Below are 20206 nucleotides of genomic sequence, written 5' to 3'. Positions count from 1 at the left end.
AAACACAAACTTATTAAAAAACTAAATTGGGATTACCTTCCATAAATGCTTGTACTGTTTTGTCCACACAATTATCAAAGTGCTGCAAAACCAGGATGATTTCATTGTTGCTCCTATTGGGAACTATTGCACGCACTGCATTTATCTGGAAAAGATGACAGGGTCATTAAATTTTAACATCAGTAGGTCAGTTGGCAACTGAGACCTGTTACACAATGACATTTCATTCTTAACAATATGTATCACTCTTTAGCGTCAATGAGAGTACATACAACCATCTCACTAGGAATGATTAATAGATGAGTGATAACATCACATAAAAATTAATTTCAAAACTTAGAAAAGCAGAACATTTCTAGAAATAGAAAGTATATGCTAGATTTTGCTCAAAGAAAGGGAGGTCTAATTTAGATATCAAGTATTAATTTTAGCATCAACCTTTCCTCATTTTTAGCATACTGTAGAGAAAGGTGGAAAGTTTATGAACCACCACCAATAAGAACTTCGATTTTTATACAGCATTTTTGAAACATTTTATTTCGTATCATTTAATTGTATAACACTATAAAGATAACAATTCCTAACCAAGGACAAACCTTCAGCTTTATGGCCCTGTGTGGTAAAACCCATTTGTTATGAAGAATGGCAAAACACATTCCCTCTATACACTTAGCCTCAAGGGATTTTCCTAACTTCTGTTCAGCTATGCATTTAAAATTATGTATGTTTTTTTTATTCTATATTTCTTGGTATTTTATATTATGAATGCTTTCAAGTTATCTAGTCAGCAATACTGCTTGAAAAGGAAGTCCTTTTATAGATGAGAAGAGGTATCTTGTCCAAGTAATAAGCAGAGTCTTAGAACCTAAGTCTTTTTTAGTACACTTGCTTTCATATCATTCTATACATTTATTATTTCAGGCTTAATTAATGATAAGGTTTAAAACCATATAAGTGGAAAGGTATATAATCTATAATCCAAAGAGGGATAATTTATAATTATACATTTTTGAGATGAACAAAATACTTAGCACTAATCACTAGAAAATGGACTTTAGGCAAAATTTACAAATTCAGCAATAAAGGTAAGATTCTGGTAACTTAAAATGTGGAAGTGTTTATATTATTAATGTACTATATTTTTTGCCAATCTGAAAAAATAAAATTGGTATAATTTTGATTAATTCACACTAGACGACTATTGTTATGTTGGCTGTTATCATCTTTTTACTTGATAATCTAAGGAAAAAGAGGTCAGTGTCCCTAACTAAATAGTCAGGTACTGCATGTTTTAAAAATTCTTGCAGCACACTGGTTGAAAATCGCTGATCTGCCCAGCCAGTGGCTCAGATTTATAGATCAAGAGCATTGATCTATAAATCTGGAGGTCGCAATTCGATTCTGGTCAGGGCATGTGCCCGGGTTGTGGGCTCTGCAGGAGGCAGCCGATCAATGATTCTCTATCATGGATGTTTCTCTCTCTCTCTCTCTCTCTCTCTCTCCTCCTTCCTGAAATCAATAAAAATATTTTTTTAAAAGAAAATTGCTCATATACATACAGTAACTAATCATACCTTCTCTTTCATGTTTTCAAAAGTTCCTCCCTGGGCCAGTACAGTATTGGACTGCAAATCGAAAATGAATCCTGATGAATCTGAAAGAATGAGAAGGAAAAATATATTCCACAATATCTAAAACTGACATGTGATCATCTTCCAAACAGAAGGGCCTTAAACAGTTAACAACTTATGTATTTTGCAAACTCTATTATATAGATAACTGATAACTACACTTGAATTAAAATTATAGAAATAAAGTTTTATTTTAATAGAAACTGTAACAACTTAAGAAAAACACTAAATACATCAACTATATTAAACTGTCCAGTAATCCTTGATATCTTTGTTAACTATCTTAATTTAAAAGGCCCTCTATAAATGTTGCAAGTCAATGGCTCCCCAAGGTAAAATTTAACACTAACAAATCTGAAAATGTGAGTGAGGATGAGAGCTCCTGTGGCATTAACAATAACAACACATGAAAGTAATTTCAGTTTTCTAGAGTGCACCACACACATCATGTTTTTAGACTATTAACCTAACGCTTGACGATCAATGTGCTGGAGTTTACATCACCAGCACAACTCGGGAAAACTTAAGTTTAATGTGATTTATTACAGAAAAGAGTTTGGCTTCCTAGCACTTATAAAGAAAAGGTTATCTGCAAATTTAATCCATTTCTTTACCTGAGACCATGTCATCAATAAATTACCTCCACTTTAAACACTTAACAATTTTGTTTTAATCTAATGAGATGCAATCCAGGAAATGGTTACACTGTTTCTCAGATTATGATGTATATACTTATCTGGGGCATTTTAGCTTAAAATGTAGGTTTTGATTTAGTAGTCTAGCCTGTGGCCTGAGATTTTTACTCCCTGGTGGTATCAACATTGCTGATCCATGCACCATACTTGGGAGTAGTTTGGGGTTTAGAATTTCAACAAAGCAAGGAAAAGGGAAAGTTTTTTAAAAAGGGGGTTGCTACGGTCTGAATGTTTGTGCGCCCTCCCTCCCCCATTCATATGTCAAAATTCTAAAGTGATGGTATTAGTGATTGGGGCCTCTGGAAGGTAAATAAATCCTGAGTGGAGCCCTCATGAATAGGATTAGTGCTCTTATAAAACTGACCGCACAGAGCTCCCTAGCCCCTGCAACCATGTTAAGACGCAAGGAGAAGTCTGCCAGCAAGAACAGGGCCTTCACCCAACCATTTGACACTCTGATCTCAGACATCCAGCCTTTAGAACTGTGAGAAATTAATTTATGTTGTTTATAAGCCATCCATTTTGTTACAGTAATCTGAAAGGACAGGGGTTTAAAAAAATACAGCAATATTTCAGTACATTTTCCAAATTCTTTTTCTATTATAACAGATGTATTTCAATTAAAGCCTCTTTTACAGCTCAGTCTTTATCCTGTGTTTTCAAATACCTCCTAGTTGCTATGGAAGATTGATAAGTTAAAATGATAACGCATTTTGGTACTAAAAGTAGAAAAGAGGATATGAATACAATGTATGTCATTCCAAGAGAAACTATGCTTGCCAATTACCAATGAACCGTGAATTCATTTACATTTAACCTCTCTGTAATACTGGCAGTTTTGAGACTGTTAACAAATAAAAAATCAGACTGCACTTACACAAACTCAGTACTTAAACCTGAGTTTTCCAGATGACTACATAATATGATTAATTCCCAATTATCTATAATAATAAAAGTATAATATGCTAATTAGACCAGACAGCCGAACAACCTCCTGGATGTCATTCCGGACAAAGCTGTGGCAGCAGGGGCCGAGGCAGAGGTGATTAGGGGTGATCAGGCAGGCAGGCGAGCAGTTAGGGGTGATCCGGTAGGCAGGCAGAGTGGTTAGGGGCGATCAGGCAGGCAGGCGAGTGGTTAGGGGCGATCAGGTAGGCAGGCAGAAGTGGTTAGGGGTGACCAGGCAGACAAGCAGTTAGGGGCATCAAGCAGGCAGAAGTGGTTAGGGGTGACCAGGCAGACAAGCAGTTAGGGGCATCAAGCAGGCAGGCAGAGTGGTTAGGGGCGATGAGGCAGGCAGGCGAGCAGTTAGGGACAATCAGGCAGGCAGGCGAGTGGTTAGGGGCGATGAGGCAGGCAGGCAGAGGGGTTAGGGGCGATCAGAAAGGCAGGCAGAGTGGTTAGGTGCGATGAGGCAGGCAAGCATAGTGGTTAGGGGCAATCAGGCAGGAAGGCAGGCAAGCGGTTAGGAGCCAGTGGTCCCGGATTGCGAGAGGGTGCAGGCCAGGCTGAAGGACTCCCCAGCCCCCCACGTGCAAGAATTTTATTAATAATTGAAGAGACACAGTACATACGATGAAAATCCTATATAGCCAAAATACTATCCAACAATCTTCTCAGAATCGCTGTAGGTTAGCCAAATGAGATATTAATGAGCAGTGAGATGATACCTAGGAATTCAATTATCTTATTAGAGAATCAAACCACCAATCTTTTTTAGGGAAAAGAGGAGACACAAAGTAAAGCAACATTTCAGTGTCTATCTTAAAATGAACTATTAGTATTACTAGCTTCTTATACATCATCTAACACTTTATTTCTTTTCTTTAGATGAAATAAAGTGCAAGGAAAACAAGAGTAGTTCTGCAAACACTTTCAGTTATTATTCCCTCAAAATTAGCACAGTATTATTAGAGTTTATCTGGCATACCAATTAGGATAATGGTTAAAAATACATAGGGCATGCCGAAACCGGTTTGGCTCAGTGGATAGAGCGTCGGCCTGCGGACTGAAGGGTCCCGGGTTCGATTCCGGTCAAGGGCATGTACCTGGGTTGCAGCACATCCCCAGTGGGAGATGTGCAGGAGGCAGCTGATCGATGTTTCTCTCTCATCAATGTTTCTGACTCTCTATCTCTCTCCCTTCCTCTCTGTAAAAAATCAATAAAAATATATTTAAAAAAAATTAAAAAAAAAATACATAGGGCAGCTATTTCCGTCAGGATCACAGCATGAAACAAATGGCACACTCAAATCAGGAAAACTGAGGAGAGTTTTTAAAAAAGACTATTTTATAAGGTGCTATTAGGGAGTAGGGAAACCACAAGATGCAGTGCAGTTACCCCTTGGCTAATAGCAGCAATGTGCATTGCTACCCTGAGGTTTTGAAGAGGCATAAGGAGACAGCAATTACTGGAACCCAGAGACAGAGGGGTTTTTCATCTTTGTTTCATCTGTTGTGGTAGGGCGATAGGACAGTAGCTATAACAGTGGTTCTCAACCTTCCTAATGCCGAGACCCTTTAATACAGTTCCTCATGTTGTGGTGACCCCCAACTATAAAATTATTTTCGCTGCTACTTCATAACTGTAATTTTGCTACTATTATGAATCGTAATGTAAATATCTGATATACAAGATGTATTTTCATTGTTAAAAATTGAACATAATTAAAGCATAGTGATTAATCACAAAAACAATATGTAATTATATATGTTTTCCGATGGTCTTAGGCGACTCCTGTGAAAGGGTCGTTCAACCCTCAAAGGGGTCGCAACCCACAGGTTGAGAACCGCTGAGCTATAACCTTTGGTCAAAGGTCACAGTAAGCCCAGTGACCCCTCAGGGAAAGATTGGGGAAATAAATATCCCTACCTCACTCTCCTCCTTGCCTCAATGCTACCCAATGGCTAAACCCAACCAGAAGCCCAAGGGCAAGAGAGCCCTTAAGGGAATACTTATCTTTCAATAATGAGTTCACCAAAAAGGGAAAACAATAGTTTAACATCTTAACTTGTCTATTCACCAGCTATATTGCCTCTTAAACCAACAAATCAAGTACATTCATATCTTGTATCAAAGAACTAGAGCTTAAGTGCCTTTCAGCATTACAGAGAAAGTTATTTTTAATTCCAATCAACAATATTTAATGATTTAACAATTCTCTTATTTTTACATGCAAAGAAAGCTCAAGATTTATTTAACTTCATTGGTAGAAAAAAAGGAAGAATCTCATCCTGTGACTGAAGAGCATGCATACTCTATCAGAAATAAATTTTTACAGCAAAACAAAATGCAGTTAAATACTATTATCAGGCAAGATTCATAAAGGATACGAGGAACACTTGAGATTGAGTTTTCTTTTTATCATTTATTTCCCTCTATTAGGAACATTTTGGAAAAAGTATGTTCTTTACAGTATCACTGACATATTTGTAAATACTGCAGGCTTTGTTATTATTGTTTTTGCTGGATTAAAAAAATAAGGCAAAAGTTATTTTAGGCATTGAGAATGACATAGAAATGTCTGAGTCTGATTATACCATATAGCAAACTAACCATGAACAGGTTTTTTAATTTAAGTATAATTAACATTTATATAACACTAGAGGCCCGATGCATGAAATTCATGCATGGGTAGGGTCCCTAGGCCTGGCCGATGATCAGAGCCCATCTGTGGGGTGACTGGCAGGGCAATTGGGCCCCGCCTCCCCACCCCCCACTCCTGCTAGCACCCGCCTTGGCTGGCCTGGGGCCTGCGGACTGGGGGCAGCTCCTGCTTTGAGTGTCTGCCCCCTGGTGGTCAGTGCGCATCATGGCAACTGGTTGTTCCACCGGTTGTTCCCCCGTTCAGTCTATTTGCATATTAGGCTTTTATTATATAGGATTAGTTTCAGGAACACAACATAATGATTTGATATCTGTATATACTGTGAAATGATCACCACAATAAGTCTAGTTAACATCATTTACCATACATGGTTACAAAACTCTTAGCAACTTTCAAATATGAAATACAGTATAATTAACTACAGTCACCATGCTGTGTATTACAGCTCAGGACTTACTTTATGACTGGAAGTTTGTACCTTTTGGCCCTCTTTACCCATTTCACACACACCCCCTATGAACCACCCCTGTCTCTGATAACCAGCAATCTATATTCTCTGTTATCTATGAGCTAGATTTATTTTTGTATTGATTTTCTTTTTTAGATTCCACATTTGATATTTGTCTTTCTGATTTATTTCACTTAGCATAATGCCCTCAAGGTCCATCCATGTTGTCACAAATAGCAAGATTTCCTTTTTTCATGACTGAATAATAATAATCATACACATAGCACATTCTTTATCCATTCATACATCAATAAACACTTAGGTTGTTTTCATATCTTAATTATTCTAAATAATGTTCCAGTGAACATGGGGGTGCATCTATCTTTTTGAGTTAGTGTTTTTATTTTCTTCAGATGAATACCCAGAAGTAGAATTGCTGGATCATATAGTTCAATTTTTAATTTTTCTAGAAAGTTCCACACCATTTTCCATAGTGGCTGCACCAATTTACATTCCAACACAAGGTTCCCTTTTCTCTGCAACCTGGACAATGCTTGTTATTTATCTTTATTTTATTTAATTTATATTTTTATTGATTTCAGAGAGAAAGGGAGAGGGAGAGATAGAAACATCAATAATGAGAATCATTGATCAACTGCCTCCTGCACGCCCCCTAGTGGGGATTGAGCCTGCAACCCAGGCATGTGCCCTTGACCAGAATCGAATCCAGGACCCTTCAGTCTGCAGGCTTACACACTATCCACTGAGCCAAACCAGCTAGGGCTCTTGTCTTTTTTATAAGAGTCATTATAACAGGTGTGAGAATTGTGGTTTTGATTTGCATTTCTCTGGTGATTAGTGATGTTGAGCACCTTTTCATGTACCTGTTGGTCATCTATATGTCTTCTTTGGAACTGAACAAGTATCCTAACAAGTTGTGAATCATAGTAACTCAGCAGATATACTGGCTCTCAAGTTGCCATTATTTTAACAGTACCTTGGTATATTATCTTTCTTCTAAGGATCTCAGACTCTTTTTAAAAAAAAAATAATTTTAGATCAAAGATGGCGGCATAAGTAAACACCAGAAATTGCTGCCTCGCACAACCACTTCAAAAATACAACTAAAAGACAAAACGAACATCATCCAGAACCACAGGAAGGCAGGCTGAGTGGAAATTCTACAACTAGAAGGAAAGAGAAAAGCACTGAGACTCAGAGGAGGTGCGGAAGTAAAGTGCAGAGGTACGGAGGCGCACGCCGAAAGGGCTGGCACTGAGACTCAGAGGAGGTGCGGAAGTAAAGTGCAGAGGTACGGAGGCGCACGCCGAAAGGGCTGGCAACTGAGGACGCGGCTCACGTGGAGAGGGCTGGCAGCTGAGGACACGGTTGTCTTTTTCCATCAGGAGGGAGTCTCAAGCTCCCGACTGCTCTGAACTCCAGTTCCGGGTGAGTCTCTGGGGACCCAGACTCATACGGGGAGAAACTGGACTGTCTGGCATCAGGCAGAACTCGAGGGCGGCTTTCTCTCAGAGGTGCTTGCAGCAATTACTGGGACACTGAGACGCGGGGCCTCTTAGGGTAGGACTGGGGAGCAGCCATAGCTGCTTGCTCCGCCCTGTTGATCCCCTGAGACCCCGCCCCACCCAAGCTGTGCACAGAGGCTTTTGCATATGAAAGGCCTGGCCCTTTGTAACCTGAAAATTACCTAACAAACTGCAGCTGAATCAGAGAGATCCAGAACTTCCAAAAGAAGGTCCAAGGCCCCACAGCAGCTTGCATTGCTTCACAGCTGGGCCTCATCTGGGCACCTCCAAACCCCAAACAAGGAAGAGGAATCTGCAGATCTCTCTGTAGCTCCTGCTGGGTAGCCTCAGGCAGAGGCTAAATTAGCACCTCCTTAGAGATCTAAGAGCCAGTGTACCTAGTGGTCAGAGTGGGACCATCCAGATTACAACTCCTCAGATCCATAAGAGACACACTCAGGGGGCAGACTCAGTGAGCACCAAAGCCCCACTGAAGCAAGTCTTGCCCATAAGGGTGTCTCCAGCTCAGAAGTTCTCCCATTGCAGACACAGCTGATTCTCACAGCCAATTGGCCTGGAGGTCAATTCCTCCCAGTGATACCTACAACAATCAAGATTTAACTACAGCAAGACTGTGCACAAAGCCCACAAAGGGGTGCACCAAGAGTGTCCACCTCAGGTAATTGGGGAGGCTGAGCCACTGGGCCCTATAGGACACCTTGCACAGAAAGCCACTCTATCAACACAGGGAAGCAGCCAAAATGCAGAGACAAAGAAAAGGTCACAAATGACAGAAATGGAGGAAAGCAAACTACTGGACATAGAGTTCAAAACCACACTTTTAAGGTTTTTCAAGAATTTTCTAGAAACCGCCGATAGATAAATTTAGTGAGATCCTCAAGAAATCTAGTGAGACCGCTGATAAATTTAGTGAGACCCTCAAGAAATCTAGTGAGACCCTCGAGGTTATGAAAAAGGACCAACTAGAAATTAAGCATACACTGACTGAAATAAAGGATATTATACAGAGTTCCAAGAGCAGACTAGAGGATCGCAAGAATCAAGTCAAAGATCTGAAATACGAAGAAGCAAAATTCACCCAACTGGGAAAACAAAAAGAAAAAAGAATCCAAAAATATGAAGATAGTGTAAGGAGCCTCTGGGACAGCTTCAAGCGTACCAACATCCGAATTATGGGGGTGCCAGAAGAAGAGAGAGAGCAAGATATTGAAAACCTATTTGAAGAAGTAATGACAGAAAACTTCCCCTACCTGGTGAAAGAAATAGACTTACAAGTCCAGGAAGCGCAGAGAACCCCAAACAAAAGGAATACAAAGAGGACCACACCAAGACACATCATAATTAAAATGCCAAGAGCAAAAGACAAAGAGAGAATCTTAAAAGCAGCAAGAGAAAAACAATCAGTTACCTACAAGGGAGTACCCATATGACTGTCAGCTGATTTCTCAACAGAAACTATGCAGGCCAGAAGGGAGTGGCAAGAAATATTCAAAGTGATGAATAGCAAGAACCTACGACCTAGATTACTTTACCCAGCAAAGCTATCATTCAGAATTGAAGGTCAGATAAAGAGCTTCACAGATAAGAAAAAGCTAAAGGAGTTCATCACCACCAAACCAGTATTATATGAAATGCTGAAAGGTATCCTTTAAGAAGAGGAAGAAGAAGAAAAAGGTAAAGATACAAATTATGAACAACAAATACACATCTATCAACAAGTGAATCTAAAAATCAAGTGAATAAATAATCTGATGAACAGAATAAACTGGTGAATATAATAGAATCAGGGGCATAGAAAGGGAGTGGACTGACTATTCTCGGGGGGGGAAAGGGGTGGGGGGGTGTGGGAAGAGACTGGACAAAAACTGTACACCTATGGATGAGAAGAGTGGGTGGCGGGGGTAAGGGCAGAGGGTGGGGTGGGAACCGGGTGGAGGGGAGCTATGGGGGGGGCGGGGAAGAGGAACAACTCTAATAATCTGAACAATAAAGATTTAATTTTAAAAAATAAATAAATAAAAGGCTCTCCCTGCAAAAAAAAAAAATAATAATAATAATTTTATTGATTTCAGAAAGTAAGGGAGAGGAGACAGAGACAGAAACATCAGTGATAAGAATCACTGATCAGCTGCCTCCCACACACCCCACATCGGGGATCGAGCCCGCAACCCAGGCATGTGCCTTAACAAGAAATTGAACTGTGACCTCCTGGTTCATAGGTCGATGCTCAACCACTGAGCCACACCAGCTGGGCTCTCAGATTCTTGTTATTACTCACTAATATTCCTTACACATACATAAAACAAATTGGGTAACAAAATTATTCACATTTTACCATGGCCAAAGACAGGCCACAGAGGTAAGATCAAATTAAATGCAGGTAAGCTCTGAGGTGAGGAAGCCTATCGAAACAGATAATCTAACAAGTGTGATGATCATTTGTCTTATTATCTCAAACTGTATACACTTGCTCTTAAAAATTAAAAAGTCAAGTCAAAAGCAAAGGTTATTTAAGTGCCAAATCTTGCAGAAGTGTTATCTCATGAACAATTAAACAATCTGAAGTTCTCCTTTAGAGTGAAGAAACAATACTCTACCACCAGTGTCTTCACATAGCTTTTGCTCAGGCCAATTTTGAGAATAATCCACATATAAGTCACCAATAAAAGAATAAGTGGAGTTTAGTTTCATCATGTGCACTAGTGGCAAATGCAGTGATGGGGGTTATATTGAACAAATGTGACTGCAAGAAAGTTATTGTCACAGACACTACTAGCTAAAGCCTAGAGTGTATTTACTACTTCAAAACTAAAAATGCCACCAAGTTCAGTTTCCTAGGTAGTAGTAATACTCTCTTATGCCAATTTACTACCTAAGTTTGTAAGAATTATGACTATTTGGATAAGAAACAAGATATTTACATATTTTTAAAAGGGGAGAGAATGTATAAATAATGAGGAATCAGGCTTAGAGGAGAAGCAAATCAGAGATGAAAAATTTTGAAAGACAGCTATGTCAAAGTGCCATTTTGTAAGACTTCTAGTCTGTTGTAATTTTACTATATTACTGTTGTGGCCAATATTTAGTTCTTTAAAAGTTATAAAGAAACCTCCATCTTGGCTGCCATGGCTAAACACACAAATCTTCTCAGTACAGTGTCATCAACTTGTCTTTCCAGCCATCTCAGATGACTACTGTGGCTTATATGTTCAGAAAAATCCACACTTAAATGATCAATCTGCTAAGTGGATCTTGAATGATGAAAGCAGCCTTTTATCTTTCTGTTATCTCTGCTTTTATGTGTCATACAGCATAATAGCTGATTAATTTTTTCGTTGTTCCTTTGAGTGCTTCCTCAAATACATTCTAGGACAGGGGTGGGCAACCCCTGGCACACGTGCCAAACATGGCACACCAGTAACTTTTGCTGGCACGCGAAACCCTCTCTTATAATCTTCCATTTACAATTTTTTTCTTAATATCGACTTTTTTATTTTTCAGATAAATTCAGTGTAGGTGCATCTTAGATAAATAAATAATTTCACATAACAAGTTATCTTAAAGACCATAGACATGGATTGACGAGAGAGGGGAAGAGCAATTTCTATGCCTCTGCCTTAACTCTCCCTGCCTTCCTAGATCCGACCAGTGTTTTGGTTTCATCCACATACGCTTGTGAATCTTTGTTCTCAGTGATGAATTTTGTTAAGTCTCATAATAGGAGTAGCCTGACGGATGAAAGTAGTAGCTCGTGCATATCTCTGAAGGTCACGAAATATAAACCTGATGTAAAATCTCTGTCATCAGTGATGCAGCAGCAAAACTCCCACTGATAATATCAAACCGAGTCATAAAGTTTTCTGTCGGACTATCAGTGTACATGTATACATTAAAAAATAAATGTATTTTTCATCATCATATACTGTGTTTTTGTCGCTCGAATGAATTTTATTATTTCTTCAAGGTTCTTCACATATGTACACCTTAAGAGATATCAAGTAGGCGTAACATGTCCTCAAAAAATTAGGGTTGGCACGCAGAAGAATTTTGAGTCAAAGATTTTGCTGGTTTTGGCACGCACTCACAAAAAGGTTGCCCACCCCTGTTCTAGGATGTTAGGCCTCTTCTTTTACACGGGGGAATTTCCACGATTCTAGAATGAGTTTGATTTTTCCAGGTAGAACCTGATGAAAAATCAGGGTTTTTATTAAAGATACAGACAAGCAATTAAATCCTACCTTACTCACACCAATAGATTTTTCCAGGTTTCTAGCACGGGCAACAGAATAAGCTTTCCTTTTTTAAGTTCCAAGAATTCTTGAGGTTCTCTCATTGTTTAAAAAGTTTGCTGTTCCAATAATAATTCTGTCAATTCTTCCACGGTTGGATAGGAAACTCAGTCTACCTTTCAAAAACATTCTTAGTAATATACTCTAGAGCAGTGGTTCCCAGCGTGGGGCACATTTTTAAGAGGGGCAATTTGATAATAAGTTATTAACAGTGAATTTTTTGCATTTCTTATGGTTCTAGGGGACTCATATATAGTATATAAATATATATTGTGACAAATTTATGCATTTCAGTTCTCTATTGTTTTGAAACTTTATTTGCTATTTTTTCATATCACTTCATATTATTATTTTTTATAAACAATTTCTTAGTGATTTCTTCCTCAGTACTTCAACTGTCCTTTTATTTTTCTTTCATGGATGCCCTGTTCTCTGGAAGTTTACTCAGACCAAGTTAATGGCTTTTTAGGCTTCCTCCACATGAATAGGAGTTCACTCTTTGAATAATAAGAATTATATGTCATGGGGGGAGGGGAGGCATCAGGATTTTAGAGATGCTTAGGTGGGGCCTGGACAAAAAAAGGTTGGGAACCACTACTCTAGAGAATAGCAGTGAGGCAATAATATTGATTTTAATGCCCAACCTCTTCTGTCTCCATGTCATTTCCCATTAGTCTGGAATTAGTTATCCCACATATGAAATAAAATAAATTGTTAAAATAATTCTTTCCTATTCTTTATTATGCTTCAAATTCTACCAGCTGTTCCAGGAAAGAATCTCAATTTCATAAGTCAAAAAATTAAAGCACCTAAGAACTGTAATTTTTATTAAAAAACAAAACTCAAATTTTGCATTACTAACAGTACATATTCTCTGCTGATTTTAGATTTAAAAAATTTTGTATGTAGTCCGAGGGATTACATGAATTCAAAGTTACTTTGAAAATTATGAAGCCACATGAGGATTATTTTGCTATTTACAACCAACATTCAGGCTTTTTTAAGGAAAGGGGCACTAAAATAGAATAAAAATTAAAATATTTAGTTAAGTCTTTATTTATTTCCAAGTAGTAAGAAGGACTGATTTGAGTTTTACCTTTCTACTTGCTAATCTCTCCTTTTCTTTAGGGAAAGGTACAAATAAATTGTAATGTGGCTAAAAGATGGACAGCCAACAAAAATAGGGGGGAGGAAAAAAATCAAGAAACCTGGATGATCTAAAAGCCAGATAATCAGTCTGCAAATAAATCACATCTTATAAAATGCCTCTGTGTGAGCTGGTCAATTAAATCTGAAGAAAAAGATACTTTAGATACTTTCAGCTACTAAGGGCCTATTTCAGTCTCTCTTACAAGTACAACCCTCATTTTTAAATTTCACTTGCATTTCTCTATTAATGGGATCTTCTATTTTATGAGATTGTTATTCTTGGATGTTATTGCAATTTATGCCATACTTCTGGGCTCAGATGGATTAGGTGAATTGAACACACATTTTTTTTTATTATTATTTCCTACTCCTCACTGTCCTTCATATTCTCAAGAATTCTACCAGCTATTCCAGGAAATTCAATTCTATAAGTCAAAAAAAATAAAATATTTAAGAATTGTAATATTTAAAAGTCAAACAGCCCTAGACAGTTTGGCTCAATGGTGAGAGCGTCGGCCCATGAACTGGAGGGTCCCGGGTTCGATTTCAGTACCTCAGTTGCGGACTCGATCCGAGTGCAAAAGGTAGCTAAGCTAATCAATGTGTCTCTCTTACATTGATGCTTCTCTCTTTCTGCCCCCCCCCCCCCGCCCACTTCCACTCTCTCTGAAAATCAATGGAAAAAATATCCTCAAGTGAGGATTACCACCACCACCCCAAAAAAAAGGTAAAAAAAAAAAATCAAACAAATCTTCAATTACTAAGATCAGTCAGTACAGACTAATGGTAGAATTTTTGAGAATCTGAAGGAGAGTGAGAAAAAGGAAATCATCTTTTTAAAACTGTATGATAGATGTGAGATATTTTCTTATCATTGTAAAAGACTTTGCTCTGGATGTTCGTGCTAGCCCTGTCAAATAGTCAATGTCATCCCTCTCCACCCCATCCTGTCCCCTTGCTTCAAAGTACAGAAACGCAGTGCGCACAGTATTAAATATATAAGGTCTTAGTCCACATGGGTTTGATTACAGAAATTAAGTATTCTCTAAATAATGAGGGAGGGGAGTACAGAAACGAACAAGTCAATTCTAAAAATCACATGCTTCTGTCTCCGACAAAAACATCCTTCTCATAAAACCACAGCACTGCAAAATCTGTTACTCTTCACTCATTAACCTCATGCAAATAAGAATTAACTCTATTAGCTTCTTTCTTAAATTGACTTATGGATCAATAATCTATTTTAATTATAAATATTTCTATTTCCAAATAGTTGTTATAATTATCACAAGGTGAAACCTAGCTTTTTTTTCTTTTTTAAGAATATATTTTTCTTGATTGCAGAGAAGGAAGAGGGAGAGAGATAGAAACATCAATGATCGGCTGCCTCCTGCATGCCCCACACTGGGGATAGAGCTTGCAACCCGGGCATGTGCCCTGACCAGGACTCGAACCGTGACCTCCTGGTTCACAGGTCAATGCTCAACAACTGAGCCACACAGGCCAGGCGAACCCTAGCTTTTAAGTGTTATACTTGTGAAGGTAGGAAACTCACTACACTTAAATTACACACTTATTTAAGCCCATTCTGTTCTAAGGAAATGTCTTCTCTTTAAGCAATTTTATTGTGAAATATAACATGTACAGTGCATACACACATAAAGTATGACAGCTTGATAATTTAGCACAAAATAAATACCCAAATACTACTAATCAGGCTAAGAAATAAAACATTTCTAATACCCCAGAAATCTCCTCATGTACCCCTCTCCTATAGCTCCTCCCATTCACCAAAGGTAACTAAACTTCCTTTCTTTATAGTTGTTACCAACTAAAAACACATACCTAAGTATTATGGTATAGCTTTGCTTTTGTCTAAAAAGGACTAACTCCACATGTATTTAATTTTGGTGCATGGCTTGTTTTGTTCAACATTGTGTTTGTAAAATTCATGCATGTTCTTACAAGTAAATAATTTGTTCATTTTCCTTGCTTAATAATATTTCATTGTATGATTATGCCATTGTTTATTCTGATAGTGGACAACTGGGTTGGTTCTAGTTTCTGACCAATACAAATAATGCTGTTTTGAATACTCTTATACAATCTCCTCACATACTTGGGAATGCCTTTCTGCCCAATATACCCAGAAATACAACCTAGTCATAGGGTATGTATATCTTCAACTTTAGTACATAATGTCAAACAATTTTTCAAAATACCAATTTAAACTTCCACTAGCAGTTTTTTAAGTTTCTAATGCTCCACATACTCACTCTCTTGGCATTGTTAATCTTTTTTTTTTTAATTATCACCCAAAGACATGTTCATTGATGTTTTAGAGAGAGGGGAAAGGGGGGGAGAAGGAGAGAGGTGGGGAGGGAGGGAGAGGGGGGGGGCATCGATGTGAGAGAGAAACATCAACCGGTTGTCTCTCACACTTGTCCGGATTGACAGAGCCAGGGATAGAGCCCACACATAGGTATGCATGTGACTGGGAATCAAACCTTCGACCTTTGGGTGCACCAGACGACACTCCAACCAACTGAGCCACATCTCATTATCATTTCAATTTGCATTTTACTCATTTCTAAAGAGACGGAGTGCCGCCTTGGCTGGTGTGCTCAGTGGTTAGAGTGTTGGCCCTCGCACCCAAAGGGTCATGGGATCAATTCCTAATCAAGGGCATGGACCTGGCTTGCAGGTTTGATCCCCAGACCCAATAGGGGCACATGTGGGAGGCAACCAAATGATGTGTCTCTCTCACATCCATGTTTTTCTCTCTCCCTCTCTCTCACCCCACCCCTTCCACTCTAAAAATCAATGGAAAAAATATCCTCAGGTGAGGATTAACAACAAAAAAGACTGAGTGCCTTTACATGTTATTAGCCATTTTGATATTCTTTTTTATGGCATGCCTACTCTTGCCCAGAGTTAGAAGGCAGAATTATCTTTTTCTTACTGGTCTATAGTAGTTCCCTGTTCTTTAAATATGATGCAAATTTATTCTCCCATTCTCTTAACTGTGCCTTTTGATGAACAAAAGTTCTTAATTTTAATGTAATAATGCAGCGACATTCTTTTTCTTTCTGATTAGTGCTTTTTATGTCTATTTAAAAAGTCCCTGAGCCATAGCTAGGTGGCTCAGTTGGCTGGAGCATCATCCCATACTCCAAAAGGTTGCAGGTTCAATTCCTGGTTAGGGCACATACCTAGGTTGCAGGTTCAACCCACAGTCGAGGTGCATAAAGGAGGCAACTGATCGACGTTTCTCTCCAAAATCGATGTTTCTCTCTCTCTCAAAAATAAAAAAATCAGTAAAAACATATCCTCAGGTGAGGATTAAAAAAAAAGTCTTTCCCTGCGATGATGTCAGAAACTTGCTTCAAAATAATCGGCTGGGGGGTGACTTGAACTGGAGTCTCGGCTTCTTGCCTTCCTCCCTGAACAACCCGAGCTTCAGCACCCACTCCAGCTTCTCCACAAACTACTGGACCCTGGACTCAGTGCAGTTGCCAGTGACCAAGCCCGGGCAACCAGCAGCACAGTCAGCATCTACCAGGTATGTAGGTGGCAGGGGCTCTGGCTCCTGGATCTCTGTGTCCCACTCCACCAGTGTGTGGGACAGCTGACGGTCCCAGGGCCTGGCTGCAGGGATGGCTGGGGGTCTGTTGGGCACAGGGAGTATCCAAAGTAAGACTATGCAATGCCTGAATGATGGCCTGGCCTCCTACCTGTAGAGGGTGAGAAGCCTGGAGGCTGATAATTGGAGGCTGGAGATCAAATTCAGGAACACCTGGAGAAAAAGGGACCCCAGGTCAGAGACTGGGGGCATTTCAAAGACCACTGAGGACCAGAGGGCTCAGATTTTTTGAAAGTTCTGTGGACAAAACCCACACCATTCTAGTGACTGATGATGTCTGTCCTGCTGCTGCTAACTTCAGAGTCAAGTATGAGACAGGGCTGGCCATGCGCTAGTCAGTGGAGAGTGACATCAATGGGCTCTATAAGGTCATTGATGACATTAATATCACTCAGCTGCAGCTGGCAATAGAGAGCAAGGCTTTCAAGGAGGACCTGCTCTTCATGAAGAAGCACAAGGAGGAAGTAAATGTTCTACCAAACCAGATTGCTGACTCTGTGTTGACCGGGAAGTTGGATGCCCCCAAATCTCAGGACCTCAGCAAGATCATGGCAGACATCTGGGCCCAATATGACGAGCTGACTCTGAGGAAAGGAGGGGAGCTAGACAAGTACTGGTCCCAGCTAGACAATTATTGGTCACAGAGGAGAGCACCACAGTGGTCACCTCACAGACTGCTGAGATAGAAGCTCCTGAGATGACACTCACGGGGCTGAGATATACAGTCCAGTCCTTGGAGATCAAGTTGGACTCCATGAAAAATTTGAAGGCCAGCTTGGAGAACAGTCTGTGGGAGGTGGAGATGTGCTATGCCATGCAGATGGAGCAGCTCAATGGGATCCTGCTGCAGCTAGAGTCAGAGCTGGCCCAGACCTGGGCAGAGGGAAAGTGCCAGGCCCAAGAGTACAAGGCCCTGCTGAACATCAAAGTCAAGCTGGAGGCTGAGATCACCACCTACCACTACCTGCTGGAAGAAGGGGAGGACTTCCATCTTGGTGATGCCCTGGACAACAGCAACTCCATGCAATCCATTCAAAAGACTACCAGCACAGGATTGTGGACAGCAAAGTGGTATCTAAGGTCAATGACACCAAAGTTCTGAGGTATTAAGGCAGCAGAAATGGGGTACTCCTTGGCGGGGGCGTGGGGGTGGGGGGGCAGAAGGCCAATAAAAAAGTTCAGAGATCCTTGAACATTAAAAATAGTAATAGCCCTAGCCGGTTTGGCTCAGTTGGATAGAGCGTCAGCCTGAGGACCAAAGAGCCCTGTGTTTGATTCCAGTCAAGGGCACGTACCTTGGTTGCAGGCTCCTCCCCAGCTTGGGCCCTGGTCGGGGCTCATGCAGGAGGCAACCAATCAATGTATTTCTCTCACATCAATGTTTCTCTCTGTCTTTCCCTTTCTCTTCAACTCTCCCTAAAAATAAATGGAGGGATATCCTTGGGTGAAGATTTACAAACAAATAAACAAAAATAATAATAATAACAATAATCCACTGGGGGTTAAAGTATACACAAAAAAGATTGGCCATGAGTTGTTAATTATTGGACCTGAATTATGGTTATTGGTGAGTGCACCATACTATTCTATTTTTGATAAGCTTAAAATTTCAATAATAGCCCGGCTGGTGTGGCTCACTGGTTGAGCATCATCCTGTGCACCGAGGTCACCGGTTAGATTCCCAGTCAGGGCACATGCCCAGGCTCGATCCCCGGTGGAGGCCAATTGATGTTTCTATTTCTCTCTCCCTCTTCCTTCCTCTCTCTCTAAAAATCAATAAAAACATATTTTTTAATGTCAATAATAAACTTTAAAAATAAATGTCATTTAAAACTTCTGGTACTAATAATGATTATATCAACTTTGCAGGATACAAGGTTAAGATACAGAAGTCCATCACTGTAACAGCAATGATTAAGATACAGAAGTCCATTACTGTAACAGCAATGAATACATGGAATCCTATATAATAAAAGGGTAATATGCAAATTGACCAAATGGCAGAACTACCGGTTTGGGGGGGGGGGCAAACAGGCGGTACCAGGCCAGCCAAGGCGCGTGCCAGTGGTCAGAGGGGGGTGACAGCAATCGTGGGGCAGCAGCGACCAGTGGCAGAGGAGGGGTGATGGGCATGGGCAGGGCCCACTGCTCCCTGGCCCGGCCGTCCCCTGATAGGCCCGCCCTGATTGGCGGGAGCCCAATGGCGGCTGCAGTGACTTCGGGGCGATTTGGGGTGGGGCTGTTCAGCACCTTCCCCAAATCAGCTTGCTGGGTTCACCTCCTGCAGAGGGAGGCCACCGGTGGCGGCTGCAGCAGCAGGGGTAGGGGAGGTGGCTGCTCGCCAGCTGGCTCCGTCCCCTAATGAGCCTGCCAGGTCGCCTCCCCTCCAGGGAGCGGGCCTAAGCTGTCAGTCAGACATCCCCTGATGGCTCCCAGACTGCGAGAGGGCGCAGGCCGGGCGGAGGGGCACACCCGAGTGCTTGAATTTTCATGCACAGGGCCTCTAGTTTAAAATAAAAAACACAATACCATTTACTTTAACACCCCCAAAATACTTGGGTATAAATCTAAGAAAGTATGCATAAGACCTATACGAGGAAAACTACAAAACTCTAAAGAAAGAAAGAAAAGAACTAAATAAATAGAAAGACAGTCTATGTTTGTGGATAGGAAGACTCAATAATGTCAAGATGTCAGTTCTTGCCAACTAGGTATGTAGATTAAAAGCAATCCTAAACCCAGCTGGTGTGGTTCATGGTTGAGCATTGACCTATGAATTAGGAGCTCAATGTTTGATTCCTGGTCAGGGCAAATGCCCTGGTTGTGGGCTTGATCCCCAGTACGGGGCGTGCAGGAAACAGCCAATCAATGATTCTCCCTCATCATTGATGTTTCTTTCTTCCTTCCTCTCTGAAATTATACACACACACACACACACACACACACACACACACTCACAATCTATCTAAAATCCTAAGCGACCAACTGACCATTGGATCAGTAGCTATGATGCACAATGACCACCAGGGGGCTAATGGCTCAATGCATGAGCTGCTGCTGTGCGGTGACACACTTGTAGCCAGAGAAGAGGTAGCTTGATTCCAGGGAGCATCACTGGAAGAACCGCCCTCTAGTTTTCCTGGTCTTCTCTTTGTTATGTCGGATAGCCCGTTTTGGCCTCAATGATTCCCCGCAG

At 40.4% G+C, this 20206-nt stretch overlaps 1 protein-coding gene and 1 pseudogene across 3 annotated transcripts in view; one reads left to right on the top strand and one right to left on the bottom strand.

Moving 5' to 3' along the window:
- SPATS2 (spermatogenesis associated serine rich 2) overlaps positions 1-20206 on the bottom strand; it is a 114995-nt gene that overhangs the window by 39762 nt on the left and 55027 nt on the right. For 2 of the 3 annotated variants that reach the window (XM_014458211.2, XM_023756330.1), the window contains exons 3-4: positions 1575-1654; positions 37-145 (exon numbers count right to left, since the gene is read on the bottom strand). In XM_014458211.2, the coding sequence (XP_014313697.1) occupies positions 37-145; positions 1575-1654 (189 nt within the window). Of the gene's footprint in view, positions 1-36; positions 146-1574; positions 1655-17101; positions 17164-20206 lie in introns of all 3 variants that reach the window. The other variant, XM_023756331.1, reaches the window with a different exon arrangement.
- On the top strand, positions 2719-18120 carry LOC102428177 (annotated as a pseudogene).

The sequence above is a fragment of the Myotis lucifugus genome, unplaced genomic scaffold (assembly GCF_000147115.1).
Source record: "Myotis lucifugus unplaced genomic scaffold, Myoluc2.0 scaffold_91, whole genome shotgun sequence".
NCBI lineage: Eukaryota > Metazoa > Chordata > Mammalia > Chiroptera > Vespertilionidae > Myotis > Myotis lucifugus.
This window is presented reverse-complemented; position numbering and strand designations above follow the sequence as displayed.